Genomic DNA, 13,874 nt, shown 5'->3' with positions numbered 1-13,874 from the left:
GGTCCCCGGACACACCATCGCCTGGTTCTCAGCCACTCCTTTGACCTCTGGTGGATGACAGCTCGCTCTTCTCCTGGCGGACAGCAGTGATTCCTCGGACCCCTGGCAGATGAACGGCTCCTCCCCTTTCTAGGTGGATGACAGCGGCTCCTCCAACTCTCGGGCGGCTGGCAGCGACCCCTCCATCCCCTGGCAGATGGCCACGGCTGCTCCCCTAGCGGACGGTAGTGGCGAGGACTCTGTGACAGTGCTTCCCTCCTCCTTCCCAGGTTTTGGCACCAATGTAACGGGTAGGGGATGGACAAGGAGGAGGCGGGAACCGGCTGAACAGTAAACATAAACTTTTAATGTCAAACTCAAAACAACATAAAATATAAGACACACACAGCGGCCGCATGCGTCTCTCTCGAACTGGCACCTCCGGCTCATCTTTATCCTCTCCCGGCTGATTAGCCCAATTCAGGGCCATGCATGTTTCCTCACGGCCCAGCCCCGCCCTCCTCCTCGTCACAGACTCATTTAGGAACATTTTGAGTCCAGTAACTTTGCTGAGCCCTACGCTGTGTTTTGTGGACTGCATCCACCTTTTTGTACGAGTTTAGGATGGTATGAGAGTTAGTAAATAAGGACAACATTTCTAATTTTTGGGTGAACTACTCCTTTAATTAATCTTAAAAGAACCATAAACTAGGCATTGTATAAAATAAATATATAAATACATAAAAAAGTAGGTTGGGGAAAAAAGAAGCTCTGAGAGTATGGCACAGAATAAAGGTCCATCCTGTTTCAACAATGTCCACTCACTTTAAAATGTCTGGCCTTGCAACTTGTGTACATGCACGTGTGCGTGCCTCACTGGATGTTAAATAATAGTAAATGCACAAATATTCAGTTTCAGCTCTCATTTAGTGGCATCTATCAAGCTATTTGCAATCATAACTGTCTTGAGAATCCTTGTGCTTTAAAAGGTCACATGCATTTGCAGAGGTTACTGACACATCTCTATAGTAACTTCATCTTCAGATGCTCGGCTTTTCACTGAGCATATTTATAGCTTTTTACAGCTTAGCACAGAGGTTTTGCTCAGATGTTATTATAAAATAACATCAGAACAAAATGTTTTACAATGGCACTGTAGTGTTTAAAGGCAGAATGTGCAATGACATATGCAGGGAACGTTTAGAGTGACTACCATACCAACATAATAATAGTAATAATGATAGTATAAACCTCAAATAAGCTTATAGATTTTGGCTAAGAAGTGTTGTCATAGCTGCCTAATGACGTGGCCACAGAACTTTGACACCCACATCCACCACCACTATCCATATAAAACAAGAGATTAGTGCGACAGTTTATTAGACAGACTTATGATCTGTTGTGAATTTAATGGTAAGACTCAAAACTTTTAAAGTAATTGTGGAACTCTAAACAAAAACTATATTATGATTTTTTATTTAATTTTTTTTTAATTAATTTTTTGGCAGAAACCATTAGAAACCATTTGTTATTGCACTTATTTGAAAATATTCTTACTGATATAAAAAGCTATATAACTGATGTAAAATTTGACCAATAATAACTTTGACATAATAGCTCTTTTTAATTTTACAGACAATGGGGCGGATGCGGGCTCACCTTATTGCTTTCTGGGCAAGCCATTTGTTTCTCCTGACAGTTTTTGGAGGGGATGAATCAGGCACATCTAAAGAGTGTGAGGATGCTCCATTTGTTCCAGGACACAATCTTGCTGGAGAGGGATTTGATGTTGTGACCATGGAGCGAAAAGGTTCTTACGTGATCAACACAGAAAAATGGGATCTGGGAAACGGCACTTGTAAATTGCACAAAAACGCGTACTTGAATGGAATAAAACAGAAGTTACCAGCTGCAGTTGTGTTCTGGAGGTCTTTGCCAAAGTGTTCAATGAAAGTCTCCAGTAAGATCTTTGAATCAAGTGAAGCACTGGTCAATGATTCATCATCAGCTCTCTCGGTCAGCTGGAAAGTTGGTTTAGATGTGAAGGTTGCTGGAGCTGCAGTTGGAAGCACCCATTCCAGGGAAGCGAAATTTGCAATGACAAAATCAAAGGAAGACAAATACAGTTTTACCAAACATGAAGTTGGATGCAGCTTTTACAGGTGAGAAAGCTGAGGCCTTGTTTCTCACTAATAAAGTTAAAATGACAATGAAATGAAATAAAAACTTTATTTGTAAATTAGGATCTCTCTGATTTCTTTCATCTCACTGAATGCAAACATGTTAACTGTTTCTTTGCAGATATGATTTATCTCAAAAGCCACCTCTTCATGACGAGTTTCTTGAAGCAGTCAAATCACTCCCTTCATCTTACGATCCAAACACTTACCGCAGCCTGATCAACAGATATGGCACTCACTATATTGCACGTGTCATGTTAGGGGGTAATATGAAAGCCATAACAGCCATTAAATCCTGTCAGGCAACAATTAGTGGGCTTACAGACACTGCGGTGAAAGACTGTTTGGATGTGGAAGCCTCGGGTTCTTACTGCTCAGTAACTGTGAAGGCAGAGACACATTTTTGTCAAGAAATGAAAAAGAAAATGGGCAACAATCAAAAGTTTAGCAACATGTTTAATGAACGTCAGACAGAGATTATTGGAGGGAACATAAATGGAGAAGATCTGCTTTTTTCTGGTTCATCACATCCAAATTCCCTTAAAAACTGGCTTGAGTCTTTGAAGACTGTCCCCGACATTGTGCACTACTCTCTCAAACCCCTCCATTTTTTGCTTAGTGTTAAAAACCCTGCCAGGAAGGGACTTAAGAAAGCTGTGGAAGCATACATAATTGAAAATGCCCTTTTGAAGGTTTGCTCAGAATCTTGCAAGATTGGCAGGAAATGCAGTGCAAGAGACCGATGTGTTTGTGTTTGTGATGAAAGTGAAATTATAAAGTCTAACTGCTGTCCAACTGCAAAAGGACTTGCGACCCTGAAAGTCTACAAACTCATGGCCAAAGGTCTATATGGAGATGTAACTTCTCAAACAGATGGTTTTGTATTAGTCACATATGACACACAGAAAAAGCGCACTGAGATTATTAATGATAATGACAATCCACATTGGCCTGAAACATTTGAGTTTGGTCCTATTAAGATCACCATGGCTAATCAACTAACGTTCGAAGTATATGATGCAGACAGCCTCTGGAGCAACAATCTCCTTGGTACTTGCTCTTTTGACCTTAGAAGTGGAGTTGTGACTGACACCTGTATCTTTAAATATGGCACCTTCTTTTTTACCTATGAATTGAAATGTGCTCCAAGTCTAGAGGGCCCTCAGTGTAATGAATACAAGCATTCTCCAATGGCTGCCCCTCTTGCTGACATTTACAGCTCAAGAAATGGTATTCTGGTTAAAGACCTGTGGAGGCTTGAATTAGCTCGAAATAACTCAAACAAGCTAAGCTTCAAGAGCACTTATGGAAAGCAGGTGGAGCTGTGATTTGCATTTCAGATCAGACCTTTCAGCATCAAAATAATCATTATCTACCACAGCTTCATTATAATTAGCTAGAATATATATATTTTAACTTTTGCTTCTATTTCTTTTCCAAGTGCATGTTGTATTTTTATCTTATTAAAGCATTCACAAAGGCAGACTTTTGTCATTTCTGTCATTTTCTTGGAAAGAGATCTTTAGCTATAGGTAAAAGATAGTAGTCTATAGGAAAGATTATTCAAAAATTATTTTAATTAAGTACCTTTGTTTTAAAAAATTGTATCCTGTCACAAAACCACAAAAGACAACCAGACAAAACAGAGTATTAAGATAATTGTTCCAAACAATTCAGACCTGTTAGTTGTTGACTATAGTCATAATAAACCAGTGCTTGACATAGGCCATTATGCACCAGTATGCTGTACCGCAGTGATGCGTAATTCACGTCACAGCACTGTAGATTTTCTTACGTCCCGACAGCTGTTATAAGGTGTCGGTACAGTGTCCTGCTCCCGCGAATGCAAATTAAACAACTTTACTATAATGTTTTTTTTGTTGTTTTGTTTTTTTACTGCAAAAACAAACAAACAAACAAAAACAAAAAACAAAAAACAAAAATATATATATAAAAAAAATGCTGCAAACGTCATCATAGTTCTTCAGAAAAGCTGTACAAATTCAGTCATTTTGGGCCGCAATAATCAGAAACAAACTGCTGTGAAATCCTGTTTTACTGAGTAATCAACTGAACTGAACTTTGGATTAATGCACATGCCTACAAGGCATTTTTCCACAGACCAACCAGGGGGCACTGATAAGCTTCAGAAACCATATATATTAAAAAAAGTATTTCTAACTCCCGGGCTTGCAAACCGGTTCTGAGTGCTATAGGCTGTGGGGGACACAGCAGTCCACCGTGATCTGGCCTACTCTGCCTGGATTGTATATGGCAATGCTCAATTGTTGTGATGCAAGCAGATATTCTTAAAAATGCACTTGAAAAGGCCCTGATTTACTAAGATCCCAAATAACAGGGTACTAATTTGCTTGTGCAATCTATTAAGTTATGTGTGTGAGTTGTGGCCGTATTGCAGGTGATTCACTAAGAAAAACTATGCAAATAGCTACACATGCAAATATTTTGGACACACCCTCCAAAAGAAGGCTTTTGCATGTGGTAATTGCACCAAATGCACGCTCAATTACAGTTACTTGTATTGTACACTTGCACACTTCTACTGAAATGTTTCAGACCGATTGCAGAACGGAGGAAGAAATCGCTTAAATTCATAATTTAAATGTACAAATACTAAAACAAAATGTAAAACTTGACCATGGTAAAGTTGCACTCATGAGAGACATGGGAGTCTGCACCGGAGAGAACCAGCTATCCCCACTCGTTTTGTGGGAGCAACACACACCTGTTTGGTGTACTGGTGTGTACCATCCTGCCTACTTCAATCGAGCACTGAAGAGAACTGCCACATAAAATATTTAGTTAAAAACAATGTTTAAAAATTTAAAAACTACATAATTTGGGCATAAACTGTTAGAAGGCTATTTTTATCTTCTATTTTGAGTTCTTAAATAACCAAATAAAACTATTTTCTCATGAGAAATAATTTATCACATTAATGTGTGTCATAAATGTATGTAGACCTACTATGTTTTCTCCATATACACCGATGACCTACTATTTCCGGCAGGATTCGGAAATGCGGAGCGAATGGACACTTTACAATCCAATAATCCCTGGGGAGCTGAGGAAATGTCACGTTCAAAAAACTGAAATTAAAAGAATGGCAGTGAACCACAAGTCAGAAGGCTCTTCTCAACTGTTAGTGATATATATATTCCAAGAAATATGTCCCTTATGCTTACATGGTGCTTACCAGAGTAGGTTATTTTCATGGTTGTTATCACATCATATATACTGGTCACGGGGTCAACACCAGTGTCCACAGAAGAAGTATGTCCAGAATCTGTTCGTACTTCTTGCATGCATACCCAATATTTTATCAGCCGAGAGGAACGTGATTTTGGATGCAGAGCAGGTTTCCGTTTTGTCACACAATGACAGCATGATGCACAGCATGAATTAAATGTATACCTGGGTTGTTGACATGACATGGCATTTTCACTGTCGCACAAGATAAAAATTAATAAATAGAATTGTCATCATTTAAAAATGCATAAAATGATTAAAAATGTATTTGCTTTACATCGACCTGTTATTATACAAACTGCATTGTCAGTAGATTTTTAAATTTTTTGAGCCAAATCTCAAAATTGTCCTATGGTGTGACTGTCTCAAGCAAGGTTCAATAAATTCTAACCTTTATAAATAAAAAGAAAAGCATAAAAATGTTGATAAATACCACTGGCATAAATTTACAAGTGACTATTTTAGTAAATGGCAATTCATTTTTTTCATCCATATATTTCTAAAAGTGTAGGAAGTTGATACATTTTGTCACTGAAAACCACATCCTCTGGTGTGACACCATATCCTCATTTTAAATCGGGCAATTCCACGGATAACTTTATTTCGTTTCTATAACCCCATTCAAGGTCAGAAGAAGCCCACTGTTAAGGCCAGGACATGTGCACATGGTAAGTTTTTGTCTCTAAATTGTTCAAATGTTTAACTTGTTTCAAAGTTCTAAAAGTGATTACGTTTTGTTGTCCTTTGGTGTAACACCCCTAAATTATATATATATTTTTTTACTAAAAACTATGTTAAACTGCATAATTATGGAAAATTGTGCAAATGTGTCTTGCTAACGGCTAATGACATGTTAGCTAAGAATAGCAAGGTCATTAACTCACACAAAAGGCTGAAGCATCCTTTGGTGTGACAGAAAATGTCCTCTGATGTGACACCACCTCATCTGTCACACCAGAGGACAAACATGTCACACAAGAGGACAAGGTCTATTAAAGAAACATTTTAAATAATTAAAATGTAACACATTTTTTTTTTTTTTTTTTGACCATTTTCAGTGTTTTAATTGCAATAATTAAACTACTTTCTGCTGTTTTTGCAGAAGATTTGCACTGTTATAGTGATGATATGATGTATGATGATACTGCTATTCAGTGTCATGGAAATAAATAGTTATAAAAGTTAATTAACAGAGGTTCGGGAGTAGCATGCCAATTTTAATCTGACAAATCACAGCCCGCGAGCAGGAGTATATAATCCACAGCTTACGTGCTTCCCATGACGGATTTTCTTGGCATCCCGCCTCCTCCCCATCTCCACCTATTTTCAAATATTCACTATTCATCTAAGGGTACGTTTACACGACAACGATATACTAAAAACGGAAACGTTTTTCCTTTGCGTTTTTGAAAAGTTTCACGTACAGACGGCAACGTTGTCAAAACAATCCCCGTTCACACAGATCTGTGAAAACGACTACAAATGCTGTATTATGCATGCCAGGCCAGTAGTTGGCAATGTCACTTTGTAAAGAAACACTAGGCGCCTGCGCACATAAGCGTTCTTCCACAGAGCGGTGAATACAAACAATGAAGATGGCTATCGCTGGTCGTAGTAGTGATGCAGAAAATCTACAATTTGCTGGAGAAGCGTCAATAAACTCAAAATCTTGAGCAGCACAAACACAGTCCTGTAGTCCGCCATTGTATTTTTGAATGTCTCGCGCATTGTTTTGAAGTAGTCGTGCACTTGCCTATAGACTGAACACGTAATACGCGTGCGCATGACGTCATCGTTTTCACAAATTCATGTTTTTGTATGTTTACACGGAGACGATAACGGCATCGTTTTCAAAAACGTGCACTTTGAAACCCGTTTTCAAACGTTTGTGTTTTCAGGCCCCAAAACGCCGTTGTCGTGCAAATGAGCAGCCAAAACACATACAAAGTTTTCTGTTTTTAGTTGAAAACGTTGTTGTGTAAACGGCCCCCAAGTAAGTAAAGCCCGGGGGGGATTGGTGTAATCAGGACTCAAGTCGAGTCTCGAACTCCGAGCCCTCAAATATCGGACAGCAGGCCAAATATGCTTTACTCTATTGAAGATTACATTTACATGCAAACTACTGAAGTATAAAATGTGGTCCTTCATTTTTGGATTGTTTCAATTATGGACAGAAAGAATTGAGGGAGAAAAATTATTGGGAGAGAGAGAACACGAAAGTATAGAGAGAAAATTAACAGGGATCCACACAGAAGGGAGGAGATCCTAAGAGAACGATGAAGAAAGTAAATAGTTTAAATGTTGCTTTGAAAAATGCAACAATTATATTTAAAAATTTCAATCATCTTTCATTCAGTTAAATAAAAATGCTTGAATGTAATACATCTTATTTCTCTTGAATCCAACAACTACCATTTCTGTCCTTTAGTGTGACATAATGTCCTATGGTGTGACACACATAAAAGAACCAAAAATGTATTTTTTAACTCAAAATATGTTTGAAAAAAACTGTTGAATATTGCATTAGGGTAGATATAATCATCACTCATCTTAAACCGGTATAATTTTCAACATTTTTGAAAGGGTGACAGCAAATTTTGACTTTGCCTTTGACTATGTCACACCATAGGACACATTTACAGTGCAGTTCAGTGAAAATGTTCAACAAACAGTGAAAGAATTGACAAAGTTAGTGACCCCTTGTATTTTCTTAAATATCAGACTTTACACTAAAGTAGTAAATCATCAAGGCCAAAGTGCGCATCTAGAGATATGCCTTGTTGTAACACTTTTCCCCATCATTTGATCATAATTTAATTTGTATTTTTTTGCTATGGTCAAATATACACAAACTTTTAAAAGAAATTTTGTTTACTGCCTGCATTTTACTTAAATGGTAGTGCTTTAACCAGTAATTTTAAGAAAAATGGTTATAAATAGTACCAAATAACGGTTCTTCGGCTTGTAACAGCAGAACCCTTTTTGGTGCTAAATAGAACCCTTGGAAACTATTGATATGTTTTGAAAATTATTACAATATTACAAAATTATTAAATTTTCAATTAAAATGTTTTTGGTGAATTCATAATGTAATACATTTTTCATAAAAAAAAAAAAAAATACTTTATTATATTATGTGCTCTTACATTACATTTTGAGAAACTTATTACATTATGAACATTTATTACATTTAACTTATTATATTATTTGCAGTTATTACATTATTCTTTGTTATTATATTATGAGTTGCTATAACCCTTTTTTAAAGAAACCATAAAAAAAGTATTATACATAACCTCAGTAGTGCTATGAAGAACATTTTTGATGCAAGGTTTCTATAAAACATAATAGTCTCAATTACGGCTTTACATTAAATAAAAACAATCAAACAAATAATTAAATAAATAAAATCAGGGCATGTGTGTCAATTAAGTACATTTATTTTCTATTAAAATAAAAAATTGTAGAAAAAATAACAATGCTTTTACAGCAGTCATTAGCTGAATACATTAATAAATGATTGTAATTAAATGATTCCAAATGCATGAACCACTCACATTAATAAATACATCAACAAATACATAGGTAAAAGAGACAATAAATGCACATGCAAATGAATTAGCAGAATCCTAATTGCTCCACACATTAAGGCTAGGACAGAAACTTGTACATTCTTTTATCTTTTATAGAGAGAGCTTTTTCATCCATACAGACACTAATCCTTCAAGGAAGACCAAAGTCCCATGGAAACACAAACAGATGTAATAAAAGCTACATTTCACTAAAACATCTGCACAGATCTCTATGATTGTCATGGTAAATTAGGACCCAAACGCAGGAGTAAAAATATAACAATGTTTAATGAATGAAAAGTTCAGGTAAATGATGAAAATATGAAGTAGCACAATAACAGAACAGTCCAGAGATGAGGCGGGTGAAGATGATGGTGGATGGCAACAGCTGCAGCAGGGAGAGAGTACACTGTAAAATGTAATAAGCTGACTTTACTTAGAAAAAGTGAGGAAACCGATTGCCTTAAAATTCCCAAGTAGTGTAATAATTTTTAGTTGGCAAAACTTAATTAAATTTGTATAGAAAACTTGTTCATCAAGTATAATTAAGTACTGATGACTCAAAATCATTACTTAGGTTAACTTCTTATTAGTGTTCACATTACTAGGAATACATTAGGAAACCAATTGCCTTAAAATTTTCAAGTAAGCTAAACTAAAAAAATAAGTTTAGACAAAAAGCAACAACTGAACTCAGACAAAACATTATTTATTTCTCAACGATTTTCTTTAGGCACTACAATGTACCAAACAATGCCATTCAGGCATTCCTAAATGCCAAACATTGTTCTTTAATGTAACATTAACAATTTTTGAAGCACAAAAAAGCACACTGTTATTCTTGTTATTCCTAAAGCAACTCAAATGTGCAGTGACACTAAAATCTTTGTTTTACAATATAATAGTGCATTGCGACTAATTACGACTGACTGTTTCAAACAAAACTTTTGTTGAATTCTGACTTTTATTCAACCACAATCTTTGACCTGAAACTAAGTGAATAGTTGACCTTGTAAAATATCAACATTACCTTAATGTAACACTTAACAATTTGTAAAAACTTTTAACATGTTTCTCACAATATAACAGTGTTCTAAAACTACAAAAACATTTTCAACAAAGGTTGACAGGTGACCAATTAAAACATAGCACCCAAGAATCTTGACTTTTTGTGCAACCACAAGCTTAACACAATCTCTCACAGCATAGACTACATCAGCAGAAGGTTTTTAAGTGACTGTAGTTTTGGTTTCAGGGATTTGTGTCCAAGGGAAAGAAACACTCTTTGAATAAAATCAAAGGTGATCTTTAGCTGCGGAGGGTCCTCCAAATTTAGCGCATTTATCAGCCCAAAAAGTAGGCACATGGCATGTGGAAGGTTTTCGAGATCATCCATCGATATGGCTCCTTCTAGAATAATTGCTGTGTGTGAAGCCTCCAAATGCAGTGCTTGTGGAGAATCCTGGCTGTCTTCAGGTATCACGGTCAGAATCCCAATGGAAATCTGGGGTGTGTCACAATCACAGTCCTAATAAAAAACAGAAATATTACAATCCTACTTACATTAAAAATCCAAACCTCACAAATGTATGTGTCATTTAAAGATCCAGGACCATCACCTTCTTTATGTACAACTAACAGAGATAAAGGTTGTGAATCAAAATATTGTGTGCAATTTATATTCAAAACAATGAACTGTACAATGAAGGTAGAACTTGCATACAAAAAAAAAATTTAAAAAAAATTTAAAAATAAATAAATAAAATTGTAGAATGGCCTGAGTTAAAAAAAGAAATGAAAAAAAAAAAAAACTTCACAAAAGCAGAGTTTGTGCGTCTGGTCCAAGCTAAGAGAGTTAAGTGTACATAGTTGAATGAGGCATGCCTATATGTGTGTGGGCATTATAGTTTGGAATGAAATACACAGGGAAGGATACTCGCCAAACATGTTTGAAAAAACTCTGTAGTTTCTTCTCCAAGAATGAGAGGAAGGCCACGGAGAACCCAAATGTATACGACTCTCTTTCTTCAGATGAACACAAACAAAGATTTTTAGAAAAATAATCCATCTCTGTGAGTCCATATAACATAAGTGAATGGGTGCCAGAAAGTTGAAGCTCCAAAAAACACATACAGCCACCATGACAGTAATCCATATGACCCCAGTGAATGAATCAATGTCTTCTGAAGCTAAATAATAGGTGTGGGTCTGTTTAAAAGCACCTGTAACATATTCAGAATTGGCACATATGCAAATGATTGTGAGTCTTCCTCAAGTTTATATTCTATTGGCATAACTATTGGAAATTCTTTCTGAAAATATGATGCTCTTTTACTGACTGTAGAGAGAGACTCACCTGAATCGGTCATTTTCAAGATCAAATTATTCTCTGTGACAACTTTCACAATGTCTCTCAAAACAGAATTATTATCACTGACTCCATGTTGATCTAGAATCTGTTGTATTGCATTAGACAAAAGGGGCTTTGTGAGAAGAAAGATCTGATTAATTTGTTGAATTATTTCCTGTACTGCTGCATCAGATATATGCAGAATGGTTTGCATCTTAAGAAAGAGCAAACCTAAATTACGTTCAAGCTGATTCTGTAAATGATCCAGATTTTGAGTCTGGTCCTCTTCTTCATATTCATCTTGGCCAAATTCAGTAGTATCCATTGACTCATGGTAAGAAGACGTATTTTGTGTAACATCTTGTGGTAAATCTGCAGCTAAATTTTGTGATTCAACTGCAGTGTTGGGGTTTAATTTCCTCTGACTGCTGAATTGGTGTTCTTTACATTTGTGAGCATTAAATGCTGAATAAATTCTGCTCTCAAAATTGCAGTCTTTGTATGGGCACTGAACCTTTTCATTCTTTTTTAGATGTTGACGCAATTGGGAGAAAAACAGGGATTCTGTGCAAGGTTCCTTAAATTCACAGTGAAATATTAAAGGTGTTTCTTTTGATCCACTTGTTTGTTCTGTATCAACATGTTGAGAATGATTTCTAGTTAAATGCACCTTCAGCGCATTAAATGACTTGAATGAACACAAACAGTCTGTGTGGAGGCATGGAATTGGGGTTGTTCTGGTGTAGCTTCCATGTTTTATATGATAATGCTTCAATAGGAGAGCTCTCTTTTCACAGGCAAAAACACAGTACTTACATTTCCATTGCATGTCTCAATCCACAAAACAAGCTCTGCAAATGAAGAAAATAAAATGAACCTACATAATTCTTACAAAATAGATTAATACTTTTAAAATCATTGTGTAGTTTTCAAATATTTTAATCTAACATAATCTAAAAAAATGAAATTATTTAAACTATAGCTTTCCCTGTACAACACACCTAATCTAACATTCAAATGTACAGGTAAATCAGTAATTTAAGAGGCATCAATGTTTTTTCCCCAGTCAACATTGTACACACAATAAGAATAAATAAAACATAAAAATGTTCCTTGATTGAAAACACATGTATACAAAGATACGTGACTAGCAAATGTTAGACTGCTAATTTCGATTAACACAATCCAACACAATCCAACAAGTTGATTGTAATACCACCACATCCAATGTCACTGTGTAATGCTAAGTCATTTAATCTGATTGTTACATTGACCAATTAAGCAATAAAAAAAGCACCGACTCACCTCTCCATGTGCTTTTCCCCTCAGCATGCAAATCGACTCCACCTACAGGTAGAACTGCACATCACCACTCGCAAAATTTCAAAATACTCATTGTTTTAAGTAGAGGTTAATTGAATCTGTTGAGTTTAATAACTTTCCGTGCCAAAAAATTGTCATTGCTTAGTTTAACTCAGTAAGGTCAATAAACTTATTCAAAATAAGTTATAGTCACTTAATTTTATTAGTAAGATCATCAGTTACATTTTACAGTGTAGAGATAATATATTCCAAGGAGTGGTGTGAGATGGCGGTGACTGGAGCAAAGAGAAACAGAGGTGAGTGATCCGGTGAATGAAGGAGATGGTAATGGCTGGAGCACAGGAAAATGTCCAGACTAGAAAAATACAAAAGAATAGCGTGAGAAACACGAGTAAACAAAGCACACAACACGAGAACGATCCGATACTGAACAAAAGGGCTGCTTATAAGGGGAAGAGCAGATAGTGTGCAGGTGCCGAGCTAATCAAGCAGCGGCTGGTAATGAGCGTTGCTGAGCAACGCCAGCGAGTGATTAACCCCGCACCTGCAACAACACGAGGGAAACACACAGAAACAAACCGGCAGAATGAATCCTCCCATGACAATGATGTCTTCATCATCAATCACTGTGTATTTTGGTGTATTTGAGTGGGAGTGTCCCGGTCACCTTGTCAGGGGACCATGACAGTACCGGTCAGCCTTTGTGTTTTGTGTTCCCCCCTTGTGTGAGCGCACGGATCTGGTTGTTTGGAACCACCATGCACATGTTAACGCTGTGCGCTCTCCGGTGATGTCATGGTCCTATCAACCGGTCAGGTTGTGTGTGCCCCTGTGGAGGACCATAGCATCATCATCCCTTGTCTGTTTTTTCAAAGCGTGTTTATGTTTTGCCCTTATGTGTTTCAGGTGTCGCTGACATGCTGAATCAGCATTTCCATGGGAACCATGATTGTTTCCATGGGAACCCTGATCATTACAAACTTCAGCTGCGAACGACACCTGCCCTGTGTTTGTTTGATCCAGTCGCGCTGCAGTGTAGTGAAACAATCACCGCCCGGGGGAGGAGGAGGAGGAACAAGATGCCCGTTTCTCTGCCACTGTCAGTTTCTGCTGCCATGGAGGCAATTTCCCTGCCACTGCCATTGTCCACGGGCACAAGGGCCGTTCCCCCACTGCTGTCAGCGCCCACAGTCACTGAGG

The 13,874-nt window shown here is 37.0% G+C and overlaps 3 protein-coding genes across 7 annotated transcripts in view; 2 read left to right on the top strand and 1 right to left on the bottom strand.

The window, feature by feature from the left end:
- Positions 1-1,318: 1,318 nt before the first annotated feature.
- LOC127424870 (perforin-1-like) lies at positions 1,319-3,642 on the top strand. The gene is made up of 3 exons (XM_051670367.1): positions 1,319-1,392; positions 1,615-2,141; positions 2,281-3,642. Exons 1-3 carry the CDS (start codon positions 1,390-1,392, stop codon positions 3,485-3,487), a joined length of 1,737 nt encoding a protein of 578 aa, XP_051526327.1. The 5' UTR covers positions 1,319-1,389; the 3' UTR covers positions 3,488-3,642.
- A 2,433-nt stretch (positions 3,643-6,075) lies between these two features.
- Positions 6,076-13,874, top strand: part of LOC127424871 (perforin-1-like) — a 48,359-nt gene continuing 40,560 nt past the window's right edge. The window contains exon 1 of one of the 2 annotated variants that reach the window (XM_051670373.1): positions 6,076-6,097. In XM_051670373.1, the coding sequence (XP_051526333.1) occupies positions 6,095-6,097 (3 nt within the window). In that variant the 5' untranslated portion in view covers positions 6,076-6,094. The remainder of the gene's footprint in view (positions 6,098-13,874) is intronic. The other variant, XM_051670374.1, reaches the window with a different exon arrangement.
- The window catches only part of LOC127424872 (uncharacterized), a 17,520-nt gene continuing 13,815 nt past the window's right edge, over positions 10,170-13,874 (bottom strand). Inside the window, exons 3-7 of one of the 4 annotated variants that reach the window (XM_051670381.1) lie at positions 12,897-13,029; positions 12,657-12,698; positions 12,168-12,202; positions 10,942-11,026; positions 10,170-10,529 (exon numbers count right to left, since the gene is read on the bottom strand). In XM_051670381.1, the coding sequence (XP_051526341.1) occupies positions 10,522-10,529; positions 10,942-11,026; positions 12,168-12,202; positions 12,657-12,698; positions 12,897-13,029 (303 nt within the window). In that variant the 3' untranslated portion in view covers positions 10,170-10,521. Of the gene's footprint in view, positions 12,203-12,656; positions 13,030-13,874 lie in introns of all 4 variants that reach the window. The other 3 variants (XM_051670380.1, XM_051670379.1, XM_051670378.1) reach the window with 3 other exon arrangements.

Source organism: Myxocyprinus asiaticus, chromosome 34, assembly GCF_019703515.2.
Source record: "Myxocyprinus asiaticus isolate MX2 ecotype Aquarium Trade chromosome 34, UBuf_Myxa_2, whole genome shotgun sequence".
Classification (NCBI taxonomy): Eukaryota; Metazoa; Chordata; class Actinopteri; order Cypriniformes; family Catostomidae; genus Myxocyprinus; species Myxocyprinus asiaticus.
The sequence above is the reverse complement of the archived record's forward strand: the minus strand, read 5'-3'. Positions and strand labels throughout refer to the sequence as shown.